Below are 26,296 nucleotides of genomic sequence, written 5' to 3'. Positions count from 1 at the left end.
GTGTTTAGCTGAGTGGGTTAGTAACACCTAGACCACTCTGAGAGAACATCTGAGATTCAGCCTGAAGAAAACATTTCTAGTGAAATAAGGGTAATGGAGTGCCTGTGCTAACACTATCTAGCCCTAATGTCCATCAGCTGCCTAGCTCTGGCCCTGGACAACCTGGGAAGCAGCATTCTGATGTATCCCATTAAAGGGGCACAGAACTCTACAAAGACAACTTAGGAAGAAAACAAAATAAATGCTGGCACAGCCTAGCGTTCTCAGAGACTGTCTTAAAATGGGATGCTATTAAAAACAAAACAAAGCAAAATAAAACATAAAGAAAAACAAAAGACAAACCCACACCTGCTGTGGGAGTCTGAGACAGGAGCATCGCTTGAGGCCAGGAGTTTCAGGATAGCCTAAGACATAACACAGGGAACTCCATTTTAGAAATACAAAATATAGAGCTGGGAGTATAGCTCAGTGGACGAAATCTTATCCAACTCCAAGTTAGATCCCTATAACTACAAACAACAGCTACTCAAACTAACCAGACAATCAGTCAACCAACCAGCCAACTAACCAGTCAACCAACCAGCCAACTAACCAGTCAACCAACCAACCAACCAACCAACCAACCAACCAGTCATCCATCCATCCATCCATCCATCCATCCATCCATCCATCCATCCATCCATCCAATGAACCAGCCAACCAACTGATCAAACCTCAAGACTCGTGATGGGGTATGTCTATAATCCTAGTATCCAGGAGACTTAGACAGGAGAATTGTGAGTTTGAAACCAATCTGGGCTACATATAGACCCTGTCACATAAGAATAACAGCAGCAACAACAAACCCTTAAACAACTCCTCCAAAATCCTACAACTAGAAAAGGAAAATGTGAGGTATTTTAAAAATAAAAAGTATAATAAATTAAACACATTCCAAAAGTTGTAAGATAACAAAGAAGTCTTCCAATTTGGAAAAGATTAGAAAGTAGGAAAATTAGACACACAAGACAACTTCTATTACTGAGAAAATGAACTTGTCACAGAAGAGGCCACTTGTCACACCTGGCACAATGGATGAGAGACCCAGACACCCAGACACATCTCAGAACATGAGGGAAACAGTGAGAAGCCCAAAAGATTCCAGAAAGAATGAAATACGGAAGCATATGAAAAAATTGGGCATGAGAATAGTACTGGACTCTGTGGTAAACCTAGGAGCTAAGATAATGGAGTCATGCCTTCAAACACCGTGGTTCAAGCATTCCAGAATAGCTCACAGCCTAGAATTCTATACCCAGCTACAATGATCTGCATGAACTACAGACCACACAACTTAAAGATGACTCAAAACTCTGGCTGCCCATGCACACTTTCTCAGGAAGCTTGGAAAAATGTGCACAGAAACCTCAGATGGCAGCCACATGAACTTTGGAGACCCTGAAGAGAGAAACGGGAGCGAGACAAGGCACAGAGCTGGGTCTAAGTGCCAGGAGCCACTGGAAGGAGCAAAACCAGGCACTGCAGTTATAGTAGGCCATGGCACTAGCTTCCGTGCCCAGTCTAGCAGCTCAACTCTAAGACCCCCATAAATGTAGCCATAAATTTGGGCCCTCTCTTATGCTCTCCGGCTGTGTGTGACTTTCCGAGGTACCATACTTGGGCTGGTTTTATCAGGCTCTGTGACGCTGCCGGAGGCGGCAACCCTGGCTAGAGTACCACCTGAAAATAAAAATGAGCGGCACCAGGGAAGTAGAGGTGGGTGGCCCTCTGTGAGCTGGAGGCGAATCTGATATACACAGTGAGTTCCGAGTCAGCCATGGCAAATAATAAGACCTTAACTCAAAAGGAGAGAGAGAGAGAGAGAGAGAGAAAAGGAGGGAAGGGTGGGGTAGGCTTTGGGCCAGTTAGTAGGCCAGTGAGTGAGAGTCCTTGTCACCAATCCTGGTGACATGAGTTCAATTCCTGGGACCCACGAGGTGGCAAGCACTCACTCCTAAAAGTTGCCTTCTGACCATCACCTACACTTGGTGGCATGCATGCATCCACGTGTGTGTGTGCCTGCCCAGGTGGTGGAGGGAGAGGGAGGATCCAAACCAAAAGAAATCAATGCAAAAGCAAATCTGATTTTGTAGTATTAACTGTGTGTGAGCATTTTCTAGGAGTCAGTCTTGCCAATTTAGGGATAAGCACTTGATGGCACAACATGAAGCAGGGCTTGACAGGTTTGTTTTGACGACAGTCATTTTTGAAACCCCACTTATACGGGTGTGTTAACAAAACAAAGGCAGAGTCAGTGAGAGTCTCAAAGTCAGCAGAGGAAGGAACGAGAGCTGTGAGTTTGGGTTTCTTCTGAACCAGTCCAAATGGGTTTTGGTTTTTGTTTTGGTATTTTTGAGACAGGGTTTCTCTGTAGCTTTGGAGCCTATCCTGGAACTAGCTCTTGTAGACCACAAGAGATCACAGAGATCTGCCTGTCTCTGCCTGAGTGCTGGGATTAAAGGCGTGCCACTACCCCCAGGCTTCCAAATGGCTTTTAAGTGCTGTATCAATTCTGTCCTTTCGCCCTTCCTTGCCACAGAGGTTACTTTCATATATACAATGTTGCTTAGCCCTCTAGTCTCCCAGTCAGTGATGTTGTTAATCATGTCCGCAAAGAGCAGTCTGCCACTCTGGCAGGGTGCTCAAGGCACTCGGGATTTGCTCTAGTCTGTCTTCTTGTTTTGAGGCAGGATCTCAATATGGAGCATAAACTGGTCTTGAACCTTTGATCCTTCTGCCAAGGGCTAGGAAGAAAGGCATGCACCCACTATGCTTTGGTCTGTAAAGGCTTCAATGTACTTGATCTTCTCCACACAAGCACCTCCAAGTACACACCATGACTTCTGCGGCAACTGTCCTTGACTTGTTCTCTGGTTCTTCCAGTCTCTGCCCCACAATGGTTTGGGTCCTTTTCCCCGGTAGCTCCAGGGCACCGTGCCCAGTCTTCTACAGAGGAACAATCTTACTTATCATCATTGTTTGCATATTTTGGTTTCAATTCGATTGCAAATTCCTTAAGAAGTGACCAAGTCTAGCACTGAGTCCCTAACAGTGAGCAGCTGCTCCACACATTTTTCCACACTCACAAATGAAAACTCAAATGTCAATCACAGCTAAGAGTGGTTGCTCCAGGGTGATCTCAGCAGTTCGTAGGGCTGCCTCAAGTTCAAGACCAGCCTGGAATAAATAGTGAGACATTTTCTCCTAAAACCAAAAACAAAGTAAAAATACCATACCCAAGACCTATCCAAATAAAATAACTTTTTACAGACTGCATTTTGTGTATTTCACATAAGTCAGGGAAGAAGTCAGTTCAGCCCCAACAATTGAGTTATGAAATGACTTCTGCAGAAAGCTGTCTCAAGGTGAGTAATTGAGATAGGCACCACACATCTTAAAGGTGTCTCAAAGACAGAAATTCCATATACAGGGCCATTGCATAACCTCAAAGGCCTTGAAAACTGAACTCCTGCCTTTTTTTTACATGTACTTTTGGTCGACGTCCACCTTAAATAACATAAATGTATCGCCATCTTCATGTGCTGATTTTAAGATCTCTCTCTCTCACACAAACACCCACGCAGGCATTTGGACATGGGATTAGATTAAATCTCCCCAGTCTCTGACCTAGCAGCCTTTATGTCCACGGCATGGGGGAGGGGCTGAAAGCTTTGAAACCCAGTACACACTAAGTCAGGCGGCTGCCCTTGGAAGAGAGATGATTAAATGCTGAGGTACAGTAATCAGGCTGGGAGTGTCCCTGCATCTGCTCAGCCTGCCCCTATTAGCCCTAATCTAGGGGCACATGCTAATCCATACTTGCATTCTGGGTCATTTCAATTGATTAAGCAACAGGAAGCCCTTCATGCTCTACTTTAAGGGCCTGAAGTTCTTTCTCCTTTTCAGGGAGCCCCAGTGCTGTCTTAGTAACCAGACTCCTTGCTGTGTGTGGCTGCATGCTCCTGGATTCGTGCTAGGACCCGAGAGGGGTGCAGGATGGCATCTTTCATAAATGAGCACTCTATCAACAGAACCTTGGACCTATCAGGAAGGCACAGACTCACAATGTTCTCAAGACTCGTATTCCAAAACGTTAAAGCCACACAAACACCAGAGTTTAGCAAATCTAAACTGTTTCTTTAAATTCAGAGTTTATTATAACTTGTTTTGAGACAGTCTCTCGGTCTAGCCTGGGCTGGTCTCCAATCCATGGCACTCTTCCTACTTGTCTCAGCCTTCCAGGTGTTCTGATTACAGATATGATGCCCAGCTGTAAATCACTTATCTAACCCCAGCACCTGGGAGGCAGAAGCTGGTGAATGTCTATGAGGCCAGTTTGGTCTACATAGTCATTTCTAGGTCCATCAGAGCCACAAAATGAGACCCTCCCCCAACAAAAAAAAGTCTACCAAAAAACAAAATGCAAGGACAAGCAAGATGGCTCAGCAGGTGAAGGCGCTTACCACCAAACCTAACAACCCAAGGACTTACTCACGTGACAGAGAGAATAGACTTCAATAAGTTGTTTTCTGATCTTCACCTGAGTGCCCTGGGGTGTGTGCACACACATATACACATATGCACACACACATCAAACAAGTAAATGTAACAACAACAACAACAACCAGCAGCTACAGACTGTGGTGGTAGATGTCCATAAAATAAGCAATTGAGCCGGGTGGTGGTGGTGCACGCCTTTAATCCCAGCACTTGGGAGGCAGAGGAAGGCGGATCTCTGTGAGTGTGAGGCCAGCCTGGTCTACAAGAGCTAGTTCTAGGACAGGTTCTAAAGCTACAGAGAAAGAAACCCTGTCTCAAAACAACAACAACAAACAAAACACAACCCCCCAAATCCCAAACAAACAAACAAAAAAACAAAACAAAAAAAGATAAACACTTGAGAGGCAGAGGCTGGAGGATTTGAGGCCAGCCCAGGCTACGGGGTAAGTGAGAGCAAGTCTAAAAGGCAAAACCAACCCCCACACCTCAAAGCCAGGCAAGGTAATGCACTGACTATAGATAGTCCTTGCCTGAGGCCAGTCTTGTCTACAGCCTTAAGATCTTATCTCAAAAAACACAATGAAACAACAGGGCAACAGACTGGCCGGCCTGTTGTCCCCCCCCACCTCCAATGACTAGTTTACCAACTAGATGTCTGGCTTCGGATCCGTGAGCCTTTCCGTGCACCAGAACACCCCTGACAACTAGCAGCCCTGCCGGCAGTGCCGGGAAGGCAGCCACCATCCTTCCAGGGCTCCCTGCTGCCTCTTCAGGCTCCATGGTAAACTATGGCAGCACTGTCCAAGTGGGAACAGAGTGGGAATCAGAGGTGAAAGGGGAATTCAGAAAACCAGGTCTCACCACTAGGATCTTCTGATTAACACTCCAACCCCTGAAGGAATTGTTAACCCTAGGAAATGTTTCCTCTGAAATGAGACCTGAGCCTGCCCTGTCTTGATAAACAGACAGGAGCCCCGCCTTTCCTCCTTACCTCAGAACATGGCAATTACATCCTTCCCGTTGCTCAGGTTCAAGTTCTGAAGTCTCCCTCACCACCCTTGACTTCCTATCCAATACACAAACCCCTGTCAGTTCTCCTTCCTTCCCCCTTTTTAAAAAATTGTTTTTATTAACTTATGTGTCTATATGTATCTGTTTAAGCAAATGGCAAGTGTGAGGTACCCCTGGAAGCCAGAAGAGGGCGCTACGTCCCTTGGACTGGACCCACTGATGCTCGTGGGTTCTTCGTTAGGACAGTGAGCACTCCTGACTGTTGCGTCCACTCCAACCAAACTCTCCTTCCAAAAGGAAACCAGAACTCAATTTCTATTTTAATGTAACAATTTTTACAAGAGTCCCACTCCAACTATGTACCTTCAGCTGTCAGACACTTGAGCTAAAAACAAAAACAACTACCCCAAAGTCAAAACCAAAACCATACATATGCTAAAGTTAAGAGCTAAACTTTATTTCTTTTTCAGGTGCTGAGGCGAATTAAATTTGAAGAAGATAATATCTCCATCTTCAACAACGTAAGTTCTGCCTTGTTGTCTGTACTTCCCAGCAGCCATAGCTGCATTGTCAGAACTTTCCTCTTTAAGATCTTCGTCTTTCATTACTTCCGCCATAATGAATCCCTTTCCAAAATCTGTGTGAATCTTTCCTGCAGCCCGAGGAGCCTTCACGGCTTTCCTGATGGTCCATGCATGAACGTCATCTGGGCCTGCAGTGAGAAAGTATTCTAGTTGGCGTGCTGTAAACCCAGCCTCAGTGATCTCTGGTAAAGCAGTGTCAAGCTCATGTCCGGGCACTTCTGCTTCTCCTCAGCACTTTAAGTAACCCAGGGTAGTCTCAAACTCTCAGTGCTACTGCCTCCGCTTCCCAAATGCTGAAACCACACAACCACTATGCCAGGTTAGCTGAATTTTGAGCAAGTACACACTAACTGGACCCAAATTCCCGGCATTGTCCCTCCATCACAAGCATGTTTGTTCCGCCAACACCCTAAATGTTACACACACTTGTTCAGGCACATTTCCCTGCCTAGGGATCTTTTTCTGATTGAGACAGAGTTTCTCTGTGTAACAGTCCTGGATGTCCTGGAACTCGCTTTGTAGACCAGGCTGGCCTCGAACTCACTGAGATCCCCTGCCTCTGCCTCCCAAGTGCGTGTGCTACAACCATCCAGCCCCTCCCTGCCTAGATTATTCCTGCAGATTGAAGTCAGACTCTTTTGACAATCCAGGGGGTTCAAGCAGACACACAGTCCACTCTGTTCTCTGCCTCCTGTGAGGTCGTGGGCTGCACCATTCACTCAAGCTCGCATGGACCCGCCCTGCTTCCGAGTAGCTGCTGGGTTTCTCCTGAGAAGTCTGCTCACTTCAGGTGTTGGCAGGCCTGTCACTAGATACTGAGCAGTCTAAGCACAGTAGCTGCTCATTAATGGGACACGTTATGACAGAATCGATCATGTTCTTCGTGACTTTTTAGAAATTGGGCTACACTCCTTACAGCCTTGCCCTCTGCATATTGCTTTGCTCTGCTCTAGAATGACCGGCTTTCTTCACAGCATCCTTAAGTGTAGTAGTCAAAAGTTTTGTGGAAATCTGGGACTTTGCATGGGAAAGTCATTTTACCCTATAGGCTATCTTATTAAAAAGTTCTTAGTCACAAAGACCTGTTTGATTTCTGTCCTTCAAAAGTCTATGGGCATTAGCTTCCTCACATATAAAATGCTAATTCCTAATCTCACAGGGATGCTGAACCCTTGGAACAGTGTCCGGCATACAGAGATCTACAGTACTTGTCCGTTCCTTTTTAAGGCGACTGTGAGAAGCCTAGCGCAGCTGCAGGGGGTAGTCTAGCCCTCCCAGGGAGCAGCACACGCGTGGAAACAGCACACACTTTGCAACACATCATTCGCCGAAGGCCTCCAAAGACACAGATCTGAGCTAAAGGCCATGGAATCACGCAGAGAAGCGGCAGGCAGTCTCCGTCTGCAGCACAGCAGCGGTCTCAACAGCACGGGAACCGTATGAGGAAGACAAAGCAGCCGCCAACCCAGTGCACAGGTGAGTGAGCAACCCTGGGCAAACCAAAGTTAAACATAGGACGGGGGGCAGGAGCTGGGGGTGTAGTTCTGTAGTAAAATGCTTTCTAACATATGCAAGCCTATGGGCACAATCCCTGGCGCTGACCTAAGTGTATTATATATATATATGCGTGATCAGGTTTAATATATTATCAAACCCTCTCAACTCTTCAGCAGTAAACAGGATAGACATGAACCAAACAGAACCCAGGGCATCAGGACTGGCTGACCACTCGGCACCACAGCTTGCCCTCCCCCTACCCCACGACAAGATAGGGCAGGACAGACACCTTTCAGAAGAATGGGCCTTTCATTTGCCCTCCAAGCTGGGAAACCTTTGGGAATTGTTGTTTGCTGTAATTCAACCTTTCAGGCCAAAGGTCTTGTGAGTTGGCTGCGGAAATATCTTTAGTTGGGAGAACACGGACGGTCATGAGAGGAAAAAAAAAATCTACACAAAATAAACACAACAGTTGGTGGAAAAATTTATTTTTCTTTTGGAGACAGGTTTCATACTGTAGACTTGGCTGGTCTGGAAATCACTATATGACGTAGGGTGGCCTGCCTCAGTCTCCTGGGTGCTGCAGTTACAGGCATGAGCCACCACACTTGACTGAGAAATGATTCTTAAAGCTAAAAGGAAATGATGTTGTGATGCCTTCTGTATTTTATTTTAGTCTTTATTTTTTGTCTTTTCGAGACAGGGTTTCTCTGTGTAACAGCCCTGGCTGTCCTGGAACTAGCTCTGTAGAACCAGTCTGACTTCGAACTCAAGACATCCACCTGGCCCTGCCTCCCAAGTGCTGGGATTAAAGGCTGGCGCCATCACACCTGGCTTCCTTCTGTAGCCTGTTAACTAGAAGGCTAATATATGTAGGAGAAGAACACTGGTCTAAGTGGAGAATCAAGTCTATGACCAGGAAAGATAAAAATGAACAAGGGCTGGAGAGATGGCTTAATTCTCAGCACCCACATGATGGCTCACGACTAACCTCAACTCCAGTTCCAGCGAATCTGATGCCTTCTTTTGACTTCTGCAGGCACCATTTGTACATGTGTATACAGACACATAGCGAAAACACTCATTCATACAAAATTAAACATATCTGAAAAAGTGGGGAGAACAAAGAATTAAACCAACTACTCTCCCGTCATAAAACTTCTCAAGTTATTGCCAGGTGGTGGTGGTGCATGCCTTCACTCCCAGCACTTGGGAGACAGAGGCAGGTGAATCTCTGTGAGTTCAAGGTCAGTCTGGTCTACAAAGGACAGCCAACACTGCAGAGAGACCCTGTCTTGAAAAATCAAAACCAAAAAAAACCTGTCATGTTCTTAGCATAAGTGAGGGGAGGAAAATCTTTCTCGAAAAAATACACCAGTGGTTGATGTCTAAAGAAAGGCACTATCACACAAATCAAATTAAGCCTGGTTCCCTGGCAAGGATGATAGTCCAGCAGGTGGTAGGCAGAGGTCTAAATGAAGACCAAACAGAAAGACGGACAGAGGACAAGAATGGAAAGTCATGAAATGAATGCCAACCTCAAACTGAGAGAGAGAGGCCCAGGGAGCCCTAATGCTAGGAAGTCACGGAGCAAGGGCCATTTAGCCTTCCATTTGTGTGTTGTCTTGCTAGAAACTCCTCTTGCCCCCCTACACATAAATCAAATGTTAACACTGAATTTATTTTTAATTTTTAGTACATACATCTCAAAAGAGAGCTTGGAAATATACACTCATTATTTCCTCTTGAACATTGTGGGGATGCTCGGGAACACTATGAAATGAGGTCTGGGCTTTGGTATTGGATCCCCTATGGTTCATTATCCTGTAGATTGAACTCTAGGTTTGCTGACCATAAAGGTTTTCCTGAAAATGGAAGCAGGGACAAGCCTTCAGTTAGAACGTGCAGAACTGCCGGGCGGTGGTGGCGCACACCTTTAATCCCAGCGCTTGGGAGGCAGAGGCAGGCGGATCTCTGTGAGTTCAAGGCCAGCCTGGTTCACAAGAGCTAGTTCCAGGATAGGTCCCCCAAGGCTACAGAGAAACCCTGTCTCGAAAAATCAAAAAAAAAACAAAAACAAAAAACAAAAATAAAAAATAAATAAAAAAATGTGCAGAACATAGCTCAGAATGTGTGATCAAACTGCACAGAGAAGGTAGGGGAGTGAGGGAAGGGCTACAAACCACACAGCAGTGGCTTGCATCTGGTCCTCAGAAGTCACCGCACTGAGTTTTACTACAGAAATGAGTTCCCCGGAGTGCGGGATGAAGGAGTGATAACTGGACAGTTTCACAGCTTGACAGTCACCCAGAAAGACAGCCACCTCAGTAAAGCCTCATCTTTTCCACAAAACAGTCACTTTTTATTGGGTGTCAATTCACAGGGTAGGAAATGAGTCAGCGAAGACGGAGTTCCCCACACAGGCGCTGGGGCGAGGCGATCATGGTTCAGAGTGCACCCTGGGCACTGTCCCCTCTTCAGTGGTTATGTGGTTGCTGTTCAGGTTTGAGTTCTTCATCCTTGAAAAGGATGTAGGCTGCCAGCACCAAGCCACCCTTGCCGCGCTTCCTTTCTTCTGACTCATGTGTGTGTTGGAGTGACCTCTCTGAAATGACCCACGATGCCTTTAGGGGTGAAATCCCACATCCATGGCTAGCATAGCAGCTGTTCCACTTTGACATCTAAAGGTTTCTTCTTCTTCTTCATTGGTAGGCCTGGCGCCATCTTGGAGTCCACATATTCGCCAAGCCTAGCAAACTTCATCTTGACCGGAGAGTCGTTCTTTCTCTCCTATCTGAACTGTGCTTGCACAGCCAGCTTGTCCCGGAGACAAGGCTTTACAGCGAGAACTCCAGCCAATCAACAACCAAAAGAGCAACAGCACTAGAGGCAGCAGTTCCCTGCAGTTACTAAAGTTAGCAGGGGACCAGGTGAGGGAATAAGGGCATCCATGGAAGGCAGCCTGGAAAGGCCGTGTTGCAGTTACTGTACCCTCAGCTGCTTCCTTCTCTCCCCACAGATGAGCCCACCTGCAGCCTTCTTGCCAGGATCCACTTGGAACCTCCATAGTCTGCCATAAAGAGGCCTGACAAGAACATAGAACTGTTAAAAGGCACTGGACAAGATGGTCCACCAGAACCTGCCAGAGTTCTGAAGCTTCCCATACACCCCAGTGCACAGTGTTCTGTGAAACAATGAACAGACCCAGCTCATCTGAACACACCAGCTCACTGAGCAGGAATGGGGCACGTGTTTACAAAGCGTATCTTACAGCCAGCTCCTACCTGGGCAAAAGGGGAGTAGATGACTCCCACTCACCTCCTTCCTAAACTAGCCTTTGTGATGCGGTTTTCTTGTAGCAGATCTACCTTCCTAATTACGTCTTCCTTAAGCTAATATGAAAACTAATTTGTGTTTCCTAAGCTCCTAGCAGCTGGACGGAGAGTGGTGGGGATGGCCTAGGCTTACACTGGCCCGCTTAGCTCGAAACTGCCCAAGGATTTAGAACGTGTCACAAGCAATCTACGTGAGAGATAATCTGTATGTGACAGCTAAGACTTGATTACAACTATAGAATCCACAGGCCACTTCTAACTGTCAGAGCTGACCTGTGCTAAGTAACATTACATGCATTAGGGTTACATTAGAAAAATAAAATACTGCCGGGCAGTGGTGGCGCACACCTTTAATCCCAGCACTGGGGAGTCAGAGGCAGGCAGACATCCGTGAGTTCAAGGTCAGCCTGGTCTATAAGAGCTAGTTCCAGGAAAAAAAAAAAAAAGAAGTTAGTCTAAGCTTGAGGTAACAGTATTTATTTTATTTGAGCCTTCTTCCAGGAGACAAAGCAACCATGTAGTACTTACACATTGGTCTTAAAGTCTACTGGGAAGGGAAGGTGCCAACAACCTACATTTGAACTTTTTGCTATCTATACAATGTCAATTCCTACACATTTGTGGTCCCTGAGGCTGCTTACTGAGAAGAGTTCTCTACTCCTCACAGCTGGGCCGTGAAAGCTGAGGGGAGAAGAGAAGGCTGGGGAGAGGAGTTGAAAACAGACACTCATTCCTGCTGCTGCTGGTGACATAACACCTTTAGTCTTAGCACTGGGAGGCAGAGTCAGGTGGATCTCTGAGTTCCAGGATCGCCTGGTCTACAGAGTGAGTTCCAAGCCAGTCAGGGCTGTACAGTGAGTCTGTCTCAAACAAAACAACGTAGGCATTCCTAAAATCAGTATTTTCCCCCTTCCTTGTGAGGATTGTGGTAAAATTCTTGGAGATAAACTTTTTCTAGAACTTGAGAATACAGTCCGGGTAGCATAGCTAGGAGGCATTCTACATGTTCAGACACTCCTTCCTTTCTCTCTCTCTCTCTCTCTCTCTCTCTCTAATGGTTTTTTGAGACAGGGTTTCTCTCTAGCTTTGGAGCCTGTCCCGGAACATGTCTGCCTCTGCATCCTGAGTGCTGGGATTAAAGGCGTGCACCACCACAGCCCGGCTTCCTTTCTCCTCTTTCACCAAGACTGCACTAGCTACTCCAAGGACTCTAAAGCAACCAACACATTTCCAGTTCAGACCAGTGTCTCAGAGAATTCCTCATGACAGGACACAGTCAGTCTGTGTGCTTGCTACCACAGTGGCTATGGAGGGTGACTAAGGAACCACATTTTAAATCTTATTTCATTTTAATTAACCTAAATAGTTACAATATTAAAAACCTTTCTAGAGTTTCTAGTATGCCGATTCCACATCACAGATGTGTCTCAGACACACACACACACACACACACACACACACACACACACACACACACACCATGGAAGAGCTGCCTTTGTTTAGATGGAAACTCAATCTGAAAATGGACACTTTGTAGTAGCCAGAAATATATTTCCTGGACATTTCCTGTTTTATATCACAATTCTTTCTTTCCTTTTCTTCCCTACCTTATCAATTTACGTTAACATTTTCTTGCTCTTTAGGCCTCTCCAGGAGAAACTACAGCATCATCACAAGCACCTAGTACCTTCGGTGTACCTTATGTTAGTACTGAGCACCACGGAGAAGCCGGGCGGGCAGAGTCAGAAGAGCTCCTAGCTCTGGTGAGCCAATCTGATAGCACTGCCTTTGTTGCCCTGCTCAGAGTCAATGTCTCCATTCCCATACTTAGATCCCTTCAGTGATTCTCGGATCCAATTGCTGGCTTTACAACAGCAAAGATTTTTTAAAAAATCAATTTCACTTTGAAAACCCCATTTAGGTTTTCAAAAATCTCTAAATTGGAGCCCTTCAGACAATGAATATTTGGTGTAATTATAATGTCACAGGCAATTGTGCTGACAAAGCCGAACCAGTATGTCTTCTTGCTGGGCCCTTGCTCTTAGCCTGACCAACAGGAGGAAAAAAGGGGCTTTGTCAGGAGCAGATGTGCAGTGGGAGGCCCAGGAAAGCAGATCTATTGAATGAAGCAGGTGCCACTTAGACATTCATAGTACCGACTCCAACCACAGCCTCCCCTTCATTTGATACCCTACTCCTGGCAGGAGACGGAGAGAGCACCACACAAAAAGGAAGCGTGCTTATCCTGCTCAGACTACTTCTCCTGCCAGACTGCTGCTGCTGGGCTCTGCACATTTGCTCTTTATTAAGCAAATGGAATAGCTGGATGCAGGGAAGTGAATCCTGTATTTATACAGGTAACCCGAGAGTCAGAAGGCCCCAAAGCAACCACACTGTGCTGTGCAAGTTATTAGAGTTAACAACAGGCGTGCTGACATTCCTACAAAGTTCTAACAGAAGCATAAACTAGAAAGGAAGATCTTCTCTTTTACCCAATATCTTTGAGAACTTTATTCTCCAAAAGCTTGTCCTGTTATAATGTGGGTCCCTGTGTGAACAGTAGCTCAGGCCCCTTGTACACAATTTACTAAACCTGCAAGAATATGGAGAAAAACCAAAAAACTACTTTCCAATCATGAATCGAACAGAAATGACTACAATTAAATTTGTTCAATTATGTATCTTGATTTGATATTAAAAAAGAAAAAAAACTCTCTGTAGAGTATTGACTTTAATTTTGTCAAGCTGGCTTGCTGGCATCTGCTAATACTCTTTGGAGTGCTAAGGAATCAAATGGAAGGCATCTAGCTTAAACAGGAGAGCAGCTAAGCACTACATTTGAAGGCCATAGCACAGATCAAATGAGCACTTAGAATACAGATGAAGGCATAACAGTCTAACATTTCACACAAAGGCCCTCAACGCACACTAGCAGTCTACCATCTTAAGACAGAGATGAGAATCAATTTCTCTCTTTCCTTCCTCCATTCCCTATTCCCGAACTCTCTCTACCAGGGTCTTGCTGTACATCCCAGAAAAGTCAGAACTTACTATGTGGTCTATACTCAAACTTGTGAGCCCCCTGCCTCAGTGCAGCAATTATAGGTAGAACAACATGCCATACTAAACGATGTGCTAACAATGTGCTAAACGATGTACTAACCCATAGGAAGGGACAGGAGACCTTGCAAAAGGCACTGTTACTTCTTTTGAAGGTGTCCACAGCACACTCTGTTTGTAGGGGCAGAATGAAGAGCTGGAGGCTAGATCCCAGGGATAGGAAGGCCTGAGACCTTGGAAGAACACAAAACTCAGCACGCCTGAGGGATATAATTTCATCAGAGGCTTCCTGAAGTAGGCTCTTGCCTCCCTTCCCCGTTCAAGTATTTTTTCTCTAGTGACAATGGTAGTTACTTCCACAGTGGTAGCACATAGACATCCCAGGCACGAAAAAAGTGTGACAAAACAGTTTCTGCTGTCCTTTAATTAGTGTAAATATTACACCTCCCTGGATGGCAAAAACTGCAGAGTTAGGAAAACTACCTTCTATAGAGAGCTATTCTGGAAGGCACTTTGGATTTCCGAGTCAGAAGGGAGGGAGAAGAGGCTTCCAGGGTGAAGACCCACTACTGCACAGCCCCTTTCTTCTGGGCCACCAAAAGGCCTCTGCCAAGGTTTACTGTGACTCTTACTACTTAGACTATGGTTCCTGACAATGGCAGTTTAATAAGATGAGTGACAAGACTATGATTTCATTTGTTTTCTACCTTTTTAACTTCCCCTGAGAGGCAGTAAAGGGGATAAGCCACACCAGGCAATGGAAAGGTCAGGGCTGGAGTTCTGTCTCCATTAGCAGCTCATGGCTGCAGTAAATCTGAGATTTGGCCGCCTCTACACAGCAGTACTGGTGAGCCAGGCCCCAGCCCCTTGCTAGCGACAATACCTGGTCATCTGCAAGCAGATCACTGTGGCGGCAGTAACAGTGAGAAAAGAAACACGAAGCTTCTAAACAGTTATACTTAGTGCTCAGCGGCAGTCAAAGATCAAGCAAAACACAGTGGTTAGGGCCATGTATGAGGCTTGCTGGCAGGCCCTCTTGATCTCAAGGAGAGGCGGTAAGTGACTCAAATGGGGGAAACCTCTGTATAAGGAAAGCTTCTTTCCTGGCGGGCTGTGGACACATTGGTACCACTGTCCTCTGCTGCTGCAGCACACGGTCGAGTTCCCAGAGCAGCAGGCAGCTGAGGGCTCAACTGCAGGCTTGTTCATGTGCCCGCAACAGCCCTGCGCTGCTTACATCCTATCTCTTGTCTCTCATCAGGAGATCTCTGCCGTACACATGGCTGCCCTGTGATCCACAGTGGCAGCGCTGCCTTAGGAAGGACTCTGCACTGGCTTTCCCGTGCAGAACAGGGAGTGCCTCCACTCGGTGTGACCGAACATCCATGCTAGTGCCTTTGTTTTCTTCCTAGACACCACAAAGGGAGTCAGCGGAGAAGAGAGCCATTTCCCTTCGAGGAAGCCCACAGCAACAACAGCGGGGTCTTGAAGGTATGGTTGTAACATGCAAATACTGGGACTCAAAACACATGCAAGAAATAGTTGCTCAGGGGCTGTTTTAAGTCCTGGTGGCATGGCATTCATCACCTTCGGCTAAGGTACAAATGGTATCAATATAAAATATAATTACTTTTTTTTGAGATAGGGTCTCTCTATTTAGTCGGAACAGTCTTAGAATTTGCTATATATCAATCAAGCTGGCCTCTACCTCATAGAACCTTCTCCACCTTTGCCTCCTGAGTGCTGAGATTAAAGGTTGTGCCACCATGTCAGGCTAAATTTAAATTTTTTATTTATTACTATTTTGTGTGTATGTGAACACATGGAGGCCAGAGGACAACTTTAGGGTGCTCATTATCTATCTCCTCCACGGGGGTCATCGGGATTACACAGGAAGTGCTCTTACTGAGCCATCTCACCAGCCCCAAATGTATTCCATTTAAACTTCTTTATTTAAATCTCAGCACCAAGTCAAAAAGTAACTAGTGCACAGAGGAACAGCCTGTCAGCACCCTCTGACAAGCAATGGCCGACACACTGCCTGCATTAACACACTCATCCCAGTGGCTCTTCTGGGAGCGTGTCACCATACACCAGTGAGCAGCACATGCAGAGAATGAGGTATTTTATGGTTTATCAGAATAAGGACTTGTGTTTTATTTCTTAAGGAGCTAGAGAAGCCAGGACATGGTAGGACAGTGGAGGACGGCGACAGGGGCAAAACACTGGGAAAAAAGTGATCCTTCATGAAGGAGGATGACTTCAGTGCAGGGGACAGGGCCACTTTAGGACGACAAAGGGACCTTAATTATTGTAAACTATGCACTGGAGAATAGCGACCTTACCAGGACAGTGACAGACCCAAAGTAAAGCCACCTTGCCTTGTATTGCACTGCCCTCCGTGAAGGACACAGAGAAGCTTCTGACCATGCCCAGTTGTCTGGTGTCCACCCTTGAGACAACTCTTTTGAGGGCACAGGTTAAGCACCGGGATCTGTCTTAAAGATGGAAAAGTACAACTGCACTAACTAGTACTGTGAGTTCGGTACCGCTTGACCGTCTATGTAAAACATGGAGACACTGCCCCACGTGCAATGTACCTACATACTTACTATGCTGAGCCCCAGACAGCCATCATCTCGTTCAGTGCTTACCACCTTTATACCAACTGCACAGCTAAGGTTTAGGGAGGTTAACCTGTGGCCTACTATCATCTCAGTGATACACTGTTGGCACTTAGCTCATGGTCATCCACCACAGGGCATGGTGGTACATGCCTTAATCTCTGTGAGCTTGAGGTCAGCCTTGCTTACAGGCCAGAATAGCCAGAGCTATGTAGAGAGACCCTGCTTTAAAACAAAACAAACAAGGGCTGGAGAGATGGCTGATGGCTCAGGGGTTAAGAGCACTGCCTGCTCTTCCAAAGGTCCTGAGTTCAAGTCCCAGCAACCACATGGTGGCTCACAACCATCTGTAATGAGGTCTGGTGCCCTCTTCTGGCCTGCAGGCATACACATAGACAGAATACTGTATACATAACAAATAAATAAATATTAAAAAAAAAAACCAAAAGAGTAAAGAGGTCATGAGAGGCCATGTTAAGTGAGGAGGAGAGACAGCAGGATGAGCAGTAAACGGACACATGCTTGTGGGACAGCAAGACTGTGGAAGAGCCTTAAGGGAGAGCGAAAGCAGGGAGCTGCTGCCAGGACCACCTGGGGAAAGCAGGCTCTGCAGCCCAAAGGTGAGCAAGGACAGGTGCCTTCTGTAGATGCATTGTCAACGCCCTGCAGGGTGGCAGCTTTGATGTTTCAACAGTCTCCTCTCAGGGCATGAAGGAAGACAGAGACCCCAGGTCTTAGCCAGAGGACACAGGCAGTGCCGCAAAGAGCTCGCAGGGATCCAGCAGAAACAGACTAATTTCTCTAGGTGAACTTCAAAGTCAATGTAAAGCTCACTCTCTATAATTTTGATAACACACATACGCCCACACTTAACAAAGAACATTATTAGGACACAGACAAACGTGAAGACAAAACATCCACACGTGTTAGAAAAAACAACAGGAAACGCACAAATGTAGATAAAAATAGGAGTTGAGAATGGTGTCTACTCCTGCCTGTAACCCCAGCAGTTAGCGGATGATGTGGGAGGCCGCCTTTCAGTTTAAGGCCAGCCTGGACAACACAATAAGCCCGTTTCAAAAATAAAAAATAATGAAAAAGGCAGCATTTATTACTAATATAAAAATGCAAACTAAATAAAACAGAACTTATTACCTGTCCTAAAATAGGGGAAATTATAATTATGCTAATATGCTAAGTGCAAGGCAAAGGAGCAGGTCAATTCCAGTATGGGAGAAAAAGCAAGCATGGGAAAATGTGATACTAAATAACTAAATAAATAACAAAATAAATAAAGGTGTGTAAAATCTTGTAAAAAGATAACCAATACTATCTTACTGGAAAAAAAAACTATTGATAAGCTAAATTACCAATAACAGATGGCTCACTAATTATGGACAATATTATGAAATATTATCAAGCATATTAAAATGGCTTTCTGAAAAATGATTTAATGACAAGAAAATGGTTAAGACACTTTAAAATGAGTTACAAAATAACACTGACAATACAGTCCTACTATTTATCTTGAAAACTTTTTTTTTTCTTTAGAAACAGAAAGAAAGGCCAGATTTAAAAAACAAACTTCAAACATCAACATTCTACTGGATGGAATTATCAATAATTTTATAATAAAGGCAAAACCAAAAATATTTAAACACTCCCACAAACAAACAAACAAACAAACAAACAAACAAACACCAAACCAAACCAAACCAAACCAAACAAAGCAAAGCAAAGGCAAACTGAAGGCCACATCAGATCCTATCTTTGTCCTGTCTTTTCTCTTCTGGCTCACTGGAAGAGTGAGGCCAGCTAACTTAGGAAATGCTGAGGTGGCCAGGAGCCAACAGAATTCTTTATTTTTGCTGTAAAATAAGAAGGAGTGTCTGCATCCGCTGGTCCTGCAAGCCAGAGTACTGGGAGTACAGGGATGGGGCCTAGCAGAGAAGAGGATGGTAAAGTAAAGGGAAATGAACAGGCTAATGTGCACAGCCTCTCAGGACACAAACAGAATCAAGCAATACTAGGGTTCGAACTTCCTGTCATGTTGGGATAAAGCTAGTGCCCAGAAAACAAAAACAAAACAAAACAAAACAAAAAAGAGTATGTCTTCAGGGTATATGGATGAAGAGTGCATTTATCAGGTCTGCTTGACGACCCAGAACTTTACCTCTGTTAGGCATGGGTCATGATCTTCAACACTGTCTTATAGGACAACAGTTTATATTCTCAGTAACTTAACCTACCATCCAGAGGTTACTTTACTTCAGCAAATTCTGAGGCCAATCATCCTCTATTTCTGCTAGTTCTGCCCACAAACTCCTCTTCAGGCATGAACCTCTATCTGAATGGCTCTAAGAAGAATCATTTTTATTTGGGTTGTTCTTTAGACTTTTCTGGAGTCTGTGATGTACGTCCCCCAGGGGAGTGTCCATTTTCAAGTCAGGACTTTATTCTACCATCATTAGTCTTCCTGATAATAAACTTTCTGATTTAAAAACAAAAGAAATTTTATTGGCTTACTGGCAGGTACTTTGAGTTTATCAATACACAAGCGACAAGGACCACAAGAACACACACAGAAAGAATGGTCTGGCCAGCTACCATTAGCTGGATAAGGAGGACACCCAATTCTAATCCAGAGTAAAACGTATAGCACTCTAGGTGAAAAGTATCAACACAGAAGGAACGTCAGAACAATTGGGGTCATTTCCCACATTACATCTGCTGTGTGAATTCCTAAGAGCAGATAAAGGGATTGGCAAAAGCCTGAAATCAATGAGATGAGGCAGAAGGCACTGGTTTAGTTTGATAAAGAGAACCTATAGTGAGAAAAGGACAAGCCCAGATCAAAGGTCCTCAGTTTGGCAAGCACTGGCTTGTTTGGGAGACTAATGATAGCTTTTTAATTAATTAATTTACTTACTATTATGGGGGGTTCAAGACAGGGTTTCTCTGTAGCTTTGGAGCAAGTAAGTCCTGTAACTTACTCTGTAGATCAGACTGGCCTCAAACTCACAAAGATTCACCTGCTTCTGCCTCTCGAGTGTTGGGATTAAAGGTGTGCACCACCACAACCCAGCTGATATTTTTTTTTTTTGAGATAGGGTTTCTCTATGTATACCTGGACTGACCTGGAACTCACTCTGTAGCCCAGGTTGGCCTTGAACTCGTTTTTTTTTTTTTTGTTTTTTTTTATTTTTAAAACTTTATTTTTATACTATTCTTATCATATTGCCCAGGATGGTTTCTAACTAATGGGCGTGAGTGGCCCTCCATTCTCAGCCTTCTGAGAAGCAGGACTACAGGCAGTCACTATGCTTGGCTGGAACTATGGGCTCTCAGGGCGTAGATCACAAAAGTGCTCTTATTAAGATTATAGCCAACAACATGAAAACTACTAGACAAGAGGCGACTTCCAGCACTGAATAGCAGAGAATGTGATTCGATATTATTATATTGCCCATCTATCTGGATGGATACCCAGAACATACTTAGAATTCTAAGTTTGTCATTCTGAAAAGGGGAGGCTGGGGAGGAGATGGGATCCAGACGTATTTCAGTCGCTCCAGGGAGAGTGATAGCACCTGTACTTAAGAATGTCATGGCTACAGAGCCAACCTTCCTCTCTGAGTAGATGAGGAAGAGAAAAGGTAAAGAAACAGAGGCAGGGTCCTAGTTACAAAGGGAGCTTTTCCTTAACTCTCTGCATGATCCATTGCATCCTGAATACACAGGTGTAAGATATCCTTTATCCGGCAGTATTCTGGCTAAAGCCAACCCTACCTCCACTCAGGTTAGTGGAGGAAAGCCCCCCAGCCTCAGAGAAAAGAGCCCATGGTTGTAGTATGTAATTTGGGAAACTGCTTCTCAGAAGTGCTAATAGCTCTGGACTTCCTCCATCTCTGTCCCCAGGAGAACAGGAAGCTCTCCTGCTGCAAAGAGGACACGGCACTGTGCCTTCCTTAGACTCCCCGACTAGCAGGGTACCCAGCTCTTATGGGCTGACGACGAAAACAAACAGTGCTAACCGTCTCCCCACCCCCCCCGAATCTCATTATGTAGCTCTGGCTGTCCTTGAACTCAGTGCTCTGCCTGCCTCTGCTTCCCCGGTGCTGAGATTAAAGAGTGCCACTATACCCAGCTGAAACTTTTCTTTCAGGCACTTAATGCCAAGAAGAAACTTTCTGTCTAAACAAAAAGATGTTATCTCTCTAAAGTGCTACCATAGATACTTGGTTTGTCCTGCTTAATTAAAGAAACAATCACACACAGTCTCACAGATAAGGCTGGTCGTCCTTTGACCCAGACCTCTGAGGCACAGTCCTGGAAAGCCCAGATCTTGGCCACTGTCTCCCAGAGGCTGCCGAAGTGGATCCAAAGAGCTGGAATGGGGCTGGAAGCCTTTGTCACAATAATTCTATGAACTTTATCCCTTTTGTTTATTTGGGATAGCCACCAATATCCAGGAGGTCAAATAGCTGGGAAAGAAGGGCGGGGTGGTGGCAGGTTCCTGGTTAAATTCAGATGTCCTTGCTAATGTCACACAATAACAAGAAACAGGCCCCACAGGACCAACCAGAAAAGTGCCTTCACCACAGCCTGCTGTATACCTGGGACAGGTGACGTGGCACCTTTATGGATGTCAGTGCATTCCATCCACATGCAAATCTCTGCCCGCAAGACAGTAAAGAAAGGAAATGCCCCATAGCAAATTCTAAAGTAGTCCTCAGCAAGTCTCATTTATCAAAACAGCTAATTTTTGAAAAGCAGTCCAATTAGGTGGCCATTATAGAGGCATTTTCCTTCAGGGAACCTCAAGGATCCTATTAGTGAGAGGAATCAGAGGCCTCTAGATTTTCCTAGGCATCAATTGCTGACCTATGAAGAAAAACTAAAACCAAGCTCAACCTCTTCCTAAAGGGTTTGTTGCCAGCTATATCAGGAAGGTTTAAGTGGAAACAGGGAAAAAATTCAATAAAATATTTATGATCTCTTACCATTAGCATCTTGGACTCCAGTAAGTGCTCCAACGGCTGCTGCGGTTTCCCCAGACAGGACTATCTGTCCCCCGCCTTGTAAGGTGGCTTCAGCCAGTGTGGCGACAGCGTGGGCGGCAGCTTCACTGTGGGCACAGGGACAGGACAGAGGGGGACACACGCAAGATGAGTGAAGGCACAACACTGACCTTCCTAGGCTCTCTGTGTGCTACATGGGAAAGAGTCAAGAGTAATTTTCACTATCACATGGCTAGAGAAGTCTCAAGTCTTACATCTTTCTAAAGCTAATGTGAAATTTTCTTTAAAACGAGGTCATGAGTATTTGAGGCCAGAGGTGTTCATTGTCAGTCTTTCCTTATCATCACCAACTGAAACCAAAGTTGAAGCCGTGTTTACAGTCACACAAAACCATTTCGGTTGTTAATCACAAGATACCACAAGACAGAAAATCAGAAACTGTTCCTCTAACTCAGATGGATGATAATCCAAGGAATCGCAAGCTGGACTGCTCTCTGATCAACACAGTCTATACACATCCCTTTCGAATATGAAGCAATGGCTGACCACTAATGTGAGTAATCCAGCTCTTCCTTTTGTTTCACTAAAGGGAGTCTTAGTTTTAAAATCATTACTGTAAACCAAAGTTCTGACCTCTCAAGTTCAAGGAAATCAACAACTCCCCTTCCTACAAAGCCAACACCACATAGAGCAGAGACATCTGTTTAAAGGGAGAACATGATTCTAGCAGTTTGGGTCCCATTTTTTTCCACCTTTGCTATCTGCGTTTACTATATAAATAAGCATTCATTTTTCATGACTCTGTAATGCCATACACTCCTTTTTTGGGGGGGGGCTTTTCTCGAGACAGGGTTTCTCTGTAGCTTTGGAGCCTGTCCAGAACTAGCTCTCGTAGACCAGGCTGACTTCGAATTTATAGAAATCCTCCTGTCTCTGCCTCCTGAGTGCCGGGATTAAAGGTGTGCACCACCACTGCCCGGCCTAGACTATTTTTTTTTTACTATGCCAGTAAGGAAGAAAATTCCTGAAGATGGTAAGACTAAAATTTGTCATCTGAATTTCAGTGATTTTAAAAACAAAATAAAATAGCTCAGAAACTTCAGAATCTCGCCTATGAAAATAGAGGTCGTCAGCTGACAACTGGGATCTCTGAGGGAGCATGAGGAGATTAGGCAGTTCGCTGTGCAAGCCCAAGGATCTGATTTGAACGACCACCCATATGAAAAAAGCTGGCATGGCTGTGTGTGTCCTGTCTCCCAGTGCTGTTGGGGCGGACAGTAGGATCAGTGGGGTTTGCTGTCTGCCAGCTTTGCTCTAATTCAGTGACAGACCCTGTCTCAAACAAAGTGACAGAGCAGGACACCCAACACTCTCCTCTAGCTTCTATGTGCACACAGGTACAAGTAACTGCGGTCCTGAAGAAACATATACTTATACCACACACATACTAAAAACATTTTTTTTAAGTAAGCAGACACTGGCCAGCAAGATGGCTCAATAGGTGAAAGCATTTGTCACCCAAGTTTGATCCCCAGAACCCACAAGGTGAAAGCAGAGAAGCAACTCCTACAAACTATCCTCTGATCTGCACATGTGTACTGTGGCATATGCATATGTGTACATACATTTCTTTTACTGAAGAAGCTCAACAGGTAAGGCAATGGGCACGGTAATTCCTCAGGGAAGAGAGACAGACTCAACAGACAGAAAACCTCAGAAGTTACAGCTGTAGCAGGTGCCGTTTAGAAGATGAGAAAAGAGTTGTTTATTCTTGAGAACAAAGGTAAAGCCTATGTTTTATATAGAAAAATTACAAATGTTATGAATCCACAGACAGAATAAAGGGCCTGTACAACACAGACATTGGTGGAAACATTACATCCAGACAGCTGTAAGTAGATCCTGCCTTTAATTTCTCATTTGGGATGATGAGAAAGGAGAAATGCCAAGTTTGAAGCTAGCCAGGGCTATCTTGCAAGATCTTGTTCTGGGGTAGTTGGAGTAGGGGAAGCCCTATCTGGGACCTATAATCCTAGCTATTCAACAGGCTGAGCAGGAATAGCCAAACTGTAGACTACAGAGTAAGTTCAAGGCCAGCCCTGGAACCTTCGTGACACATGCCACAAAAAAGTACTGAGATTATCTATCTATCTATCTATCTATCTATCTATCTATCTATCTATCTATCTATCTATCTACCTACGAGATAGATATATAGGTATACTATAGATATAACCAGGTGGTGGTGGCACATGCCTTTAATCCCAGCAGAGAAAGAGGCAGGCGGATCTCTTTGAGTTTGAGGCCAGCCTGGTCTACAAGAGCTAGTTCCAGGACAGCTAGCTAGGGCTGTTACACAGAGAAACCCTGTCCCGAAAAATCAAAAATAAACAAACAAACAAACAAATAAATAAATACAAATAAAGCGCTCAGTGGGAGAACATGTGCCCAGCATGTGAGAAGTCCTAGGTTCAGTTTTCTATTGAGGGGAATCTTTAACTTGGGCTGGGGAGAAGGCCTGGTGGTTAAGACTACTTGTTGCTCTTGCAGAGGACTCAGGTTTGAAGCCCAGCAGCCACACAGTGGCTCACAATCCCCTGTAAATCCAGTTGCAGGGGATCTGAAACTCTCTTCTGACTCCTAACAGAACTAGCACACATGTGGCATACAAACATACATATATGCAGGCAGAAAACTTATACACACAAAATAAATAAACCTAATTTTTTTAATTACTTAAAAATATAAATTGGGACTAAAATGTTCCTAAACTACCACTTTGTAAATTTTAGTCAAAATCCATTTTCAAAGCAGAACTATAAAAGACTGGTTCTGATCAGTGTGTGTGTGTTGGCCAGAGGCCCACCTTGTTTTCTGAGGCAGGGTCTTTCATTGGCCTGGTGTTCACCCATGAGGCTAGGCTGGCTGGCTACCAAGTCCCAGGGATCTGCCGTCTCTACTTTCTCAGTGCTGAGTCACAAAAGCAAGACACCATACTCTGTAGCTGAGGAATGAGGGTCAAACTCAGGTCTGTGGGTCTGGCACACACCCTCAAACACTTTACTAACTAAGTTATCACCAAGACCCCTCATCAGCCCTCCCCTCCCACCCCACCCGAGACAGGGTTTTCTCTGTGTAGCTTTGGTTGGTGTCTGTCCTCCTGCCTCTGCCTCCCAAGTATTGGGATTAAAGGCACGCACCACCTTTTATTTGTAGATGAAAATTTTAATCTACATGAAAGTGTATAGTCCTTACCTATTATAGATAAGGACAATCTGATTCACATTCTCCATCCCATCTTATTGGACCAATGTCAATCTATATACTAGAGCAACATTATATTTCAATAATATCTCTAATATCTTCAGTTTGAAGAGCATAATATACCAAAATGTCACAATACTCCCTAAATATGTATATTTGTGTATCAGTTAAAAATAAAAAGAGAATGAACTTTATTTCAAAATGGTTTACTTCTTTTCCTTCTTCCTTCCTGCCCCTTGTTTTGTGTGCGGCTGTTTGTTTGAGATAGGGCTTTGCTAAATAACCCAGGCTGACCTGGAACTTCTAGTCAATGTCCTGCTCTTGCCTCCGGAGTGCTGGAATAAGGGCATGTGCTTATTTATAAAATACCACGCTATTTTGTTTCTTTTTAAAAGCAGTTTTCACAGCTAAAGAAGGGCACATTCTAAGTTTCCCGAAAAGAAACGACCCAAGCAGCAGCTTCCTCACAATGCTGAGTGGAAGCACCGTTCTCAGCAGAACACAAAAACCACACTGACAACACAGGGTAAAGCAGGTTTTTCCTAAGGCAAATACAGGCCCAGCCTACTAATCCCCACCACGTATCTCGATGCAGGGCTGCGCTGGAGACTTAAGAAGTAGCGTTGAAGGGTCTGGTTAAGAGGGACTGTAAGTACAGAAGAGCCAACCAATTACACAAAGCGTCAAACTCATCAGGTGTCATGACATCACTTCCTTTCCCTGCTGCTTGTCTAAGTTGAAAAGCTAGTTTTTTGTTTGGTGTGTGTGCACACACGTGCATGTGTGATGCTGTGTTCTGTATTTGTTCACCATGATTCCCTTACCATCTCCTTTCTAAAAGTGCTGGTTTATTCTTTATTGGAATTATTAAAATGAACACCACTTCCCATTTTTAATACTGGTAACTTTTCCATAGCCCATTGGGTTGTTATGATGCTGAGGGTGGGCTGAGGCTGTGCATCCCCGGGTCCTGTTCTGACCTGCTGTAAAAATTCTCCTAGCAGCGCAGCTGAAACACAGGTCTGCCTACAGCTGTCCTGACCCTGTCCCCTCCTAGGCTCCCACTGCCTTTCCCACAGCTGGCTTCTCCTTCCTCGTCCTGCACTCACATCTGCTGTTTACAGTGCAGCAGAGGTGCAGGTGCTTATTAGAGAATCATGCTTCTTCCATCTGCACCTGAAATAGAGACTGGCGACAGATTATGAAATCACTTTGTTACTATAGGAACAAAGACCAGTGTTCTCTGTGTATTTTTTTTCAAGAGGACTTCCAACAATAAATTTTGTGGGGATAAAGGATTTCACTGCATCTTATGCAATGAGTAAAGGGTTGTCTTGGACTCAGCTAATCTGACAAAACCA

The 26,296-nt window shown here is 44.8% G+C and overlaps 1 protein-coding gene across 9 annotated transcripts in view; it reads right to left on the bottom strand.

Moving 5' to 3' along the window:
* Nucleotides 1-26,296, bottom strand: part of Nrf1 (nuclear respiratory factor 1) — a 106,978-nt gene that overhangs the window by 2,997 nt on the left and 77,685 nt on the right. For 5 of the 9 annotated variants that reach the window (XM_085683921.2, XM_085683925.2, XM_085683924.2 and 2 more), the window contains 2 exons: nucleotides 21,654-21,778; nucleotides 5,987-6,262 (listed from right to left, as the gene is read on the bottom strand). In XM_085683921.2, the coding sequence (XP_085540047.1) occupies nucleotides 6,006-6,262; nucleotides 21,654-21,778 (382 nt within the window). In that variant the 3' untranslated portion in view covers nucleotides 5,987-6,005. Of the gene's footprint in view, nucleotides 1-5,986; nucleotides 6,263-9,291; nucleotides 10,717-21,653; nucleotides 21,779-26,296 lie in introns of those variants that run through there. The other 4 variants (XM_085683926.2, XM_085683927.2, XM_085683929.2 and 1 more) reach the window with 3 other exon arrangements.

The sequence above is a fragment of the Myodes glareolus genome, chromosome 25 (assembly GCF_982192425.1).
Source record: "Myodes glareolus chromosome 25, mMyoGla1.1, whole genome shotgun sequence".
Classification (NCBI taxonomy): Eukaryota; Metazoa; Chordata; class Mammalia; order Rodentia; family Cricetidae; genus Myodes; species Myodes glareolus.
The sequence above is the reverse complement of the archived record's forward strand: the minus strand, read 5'-3'. Positions and strand labels throughout refer to the sequence as shown.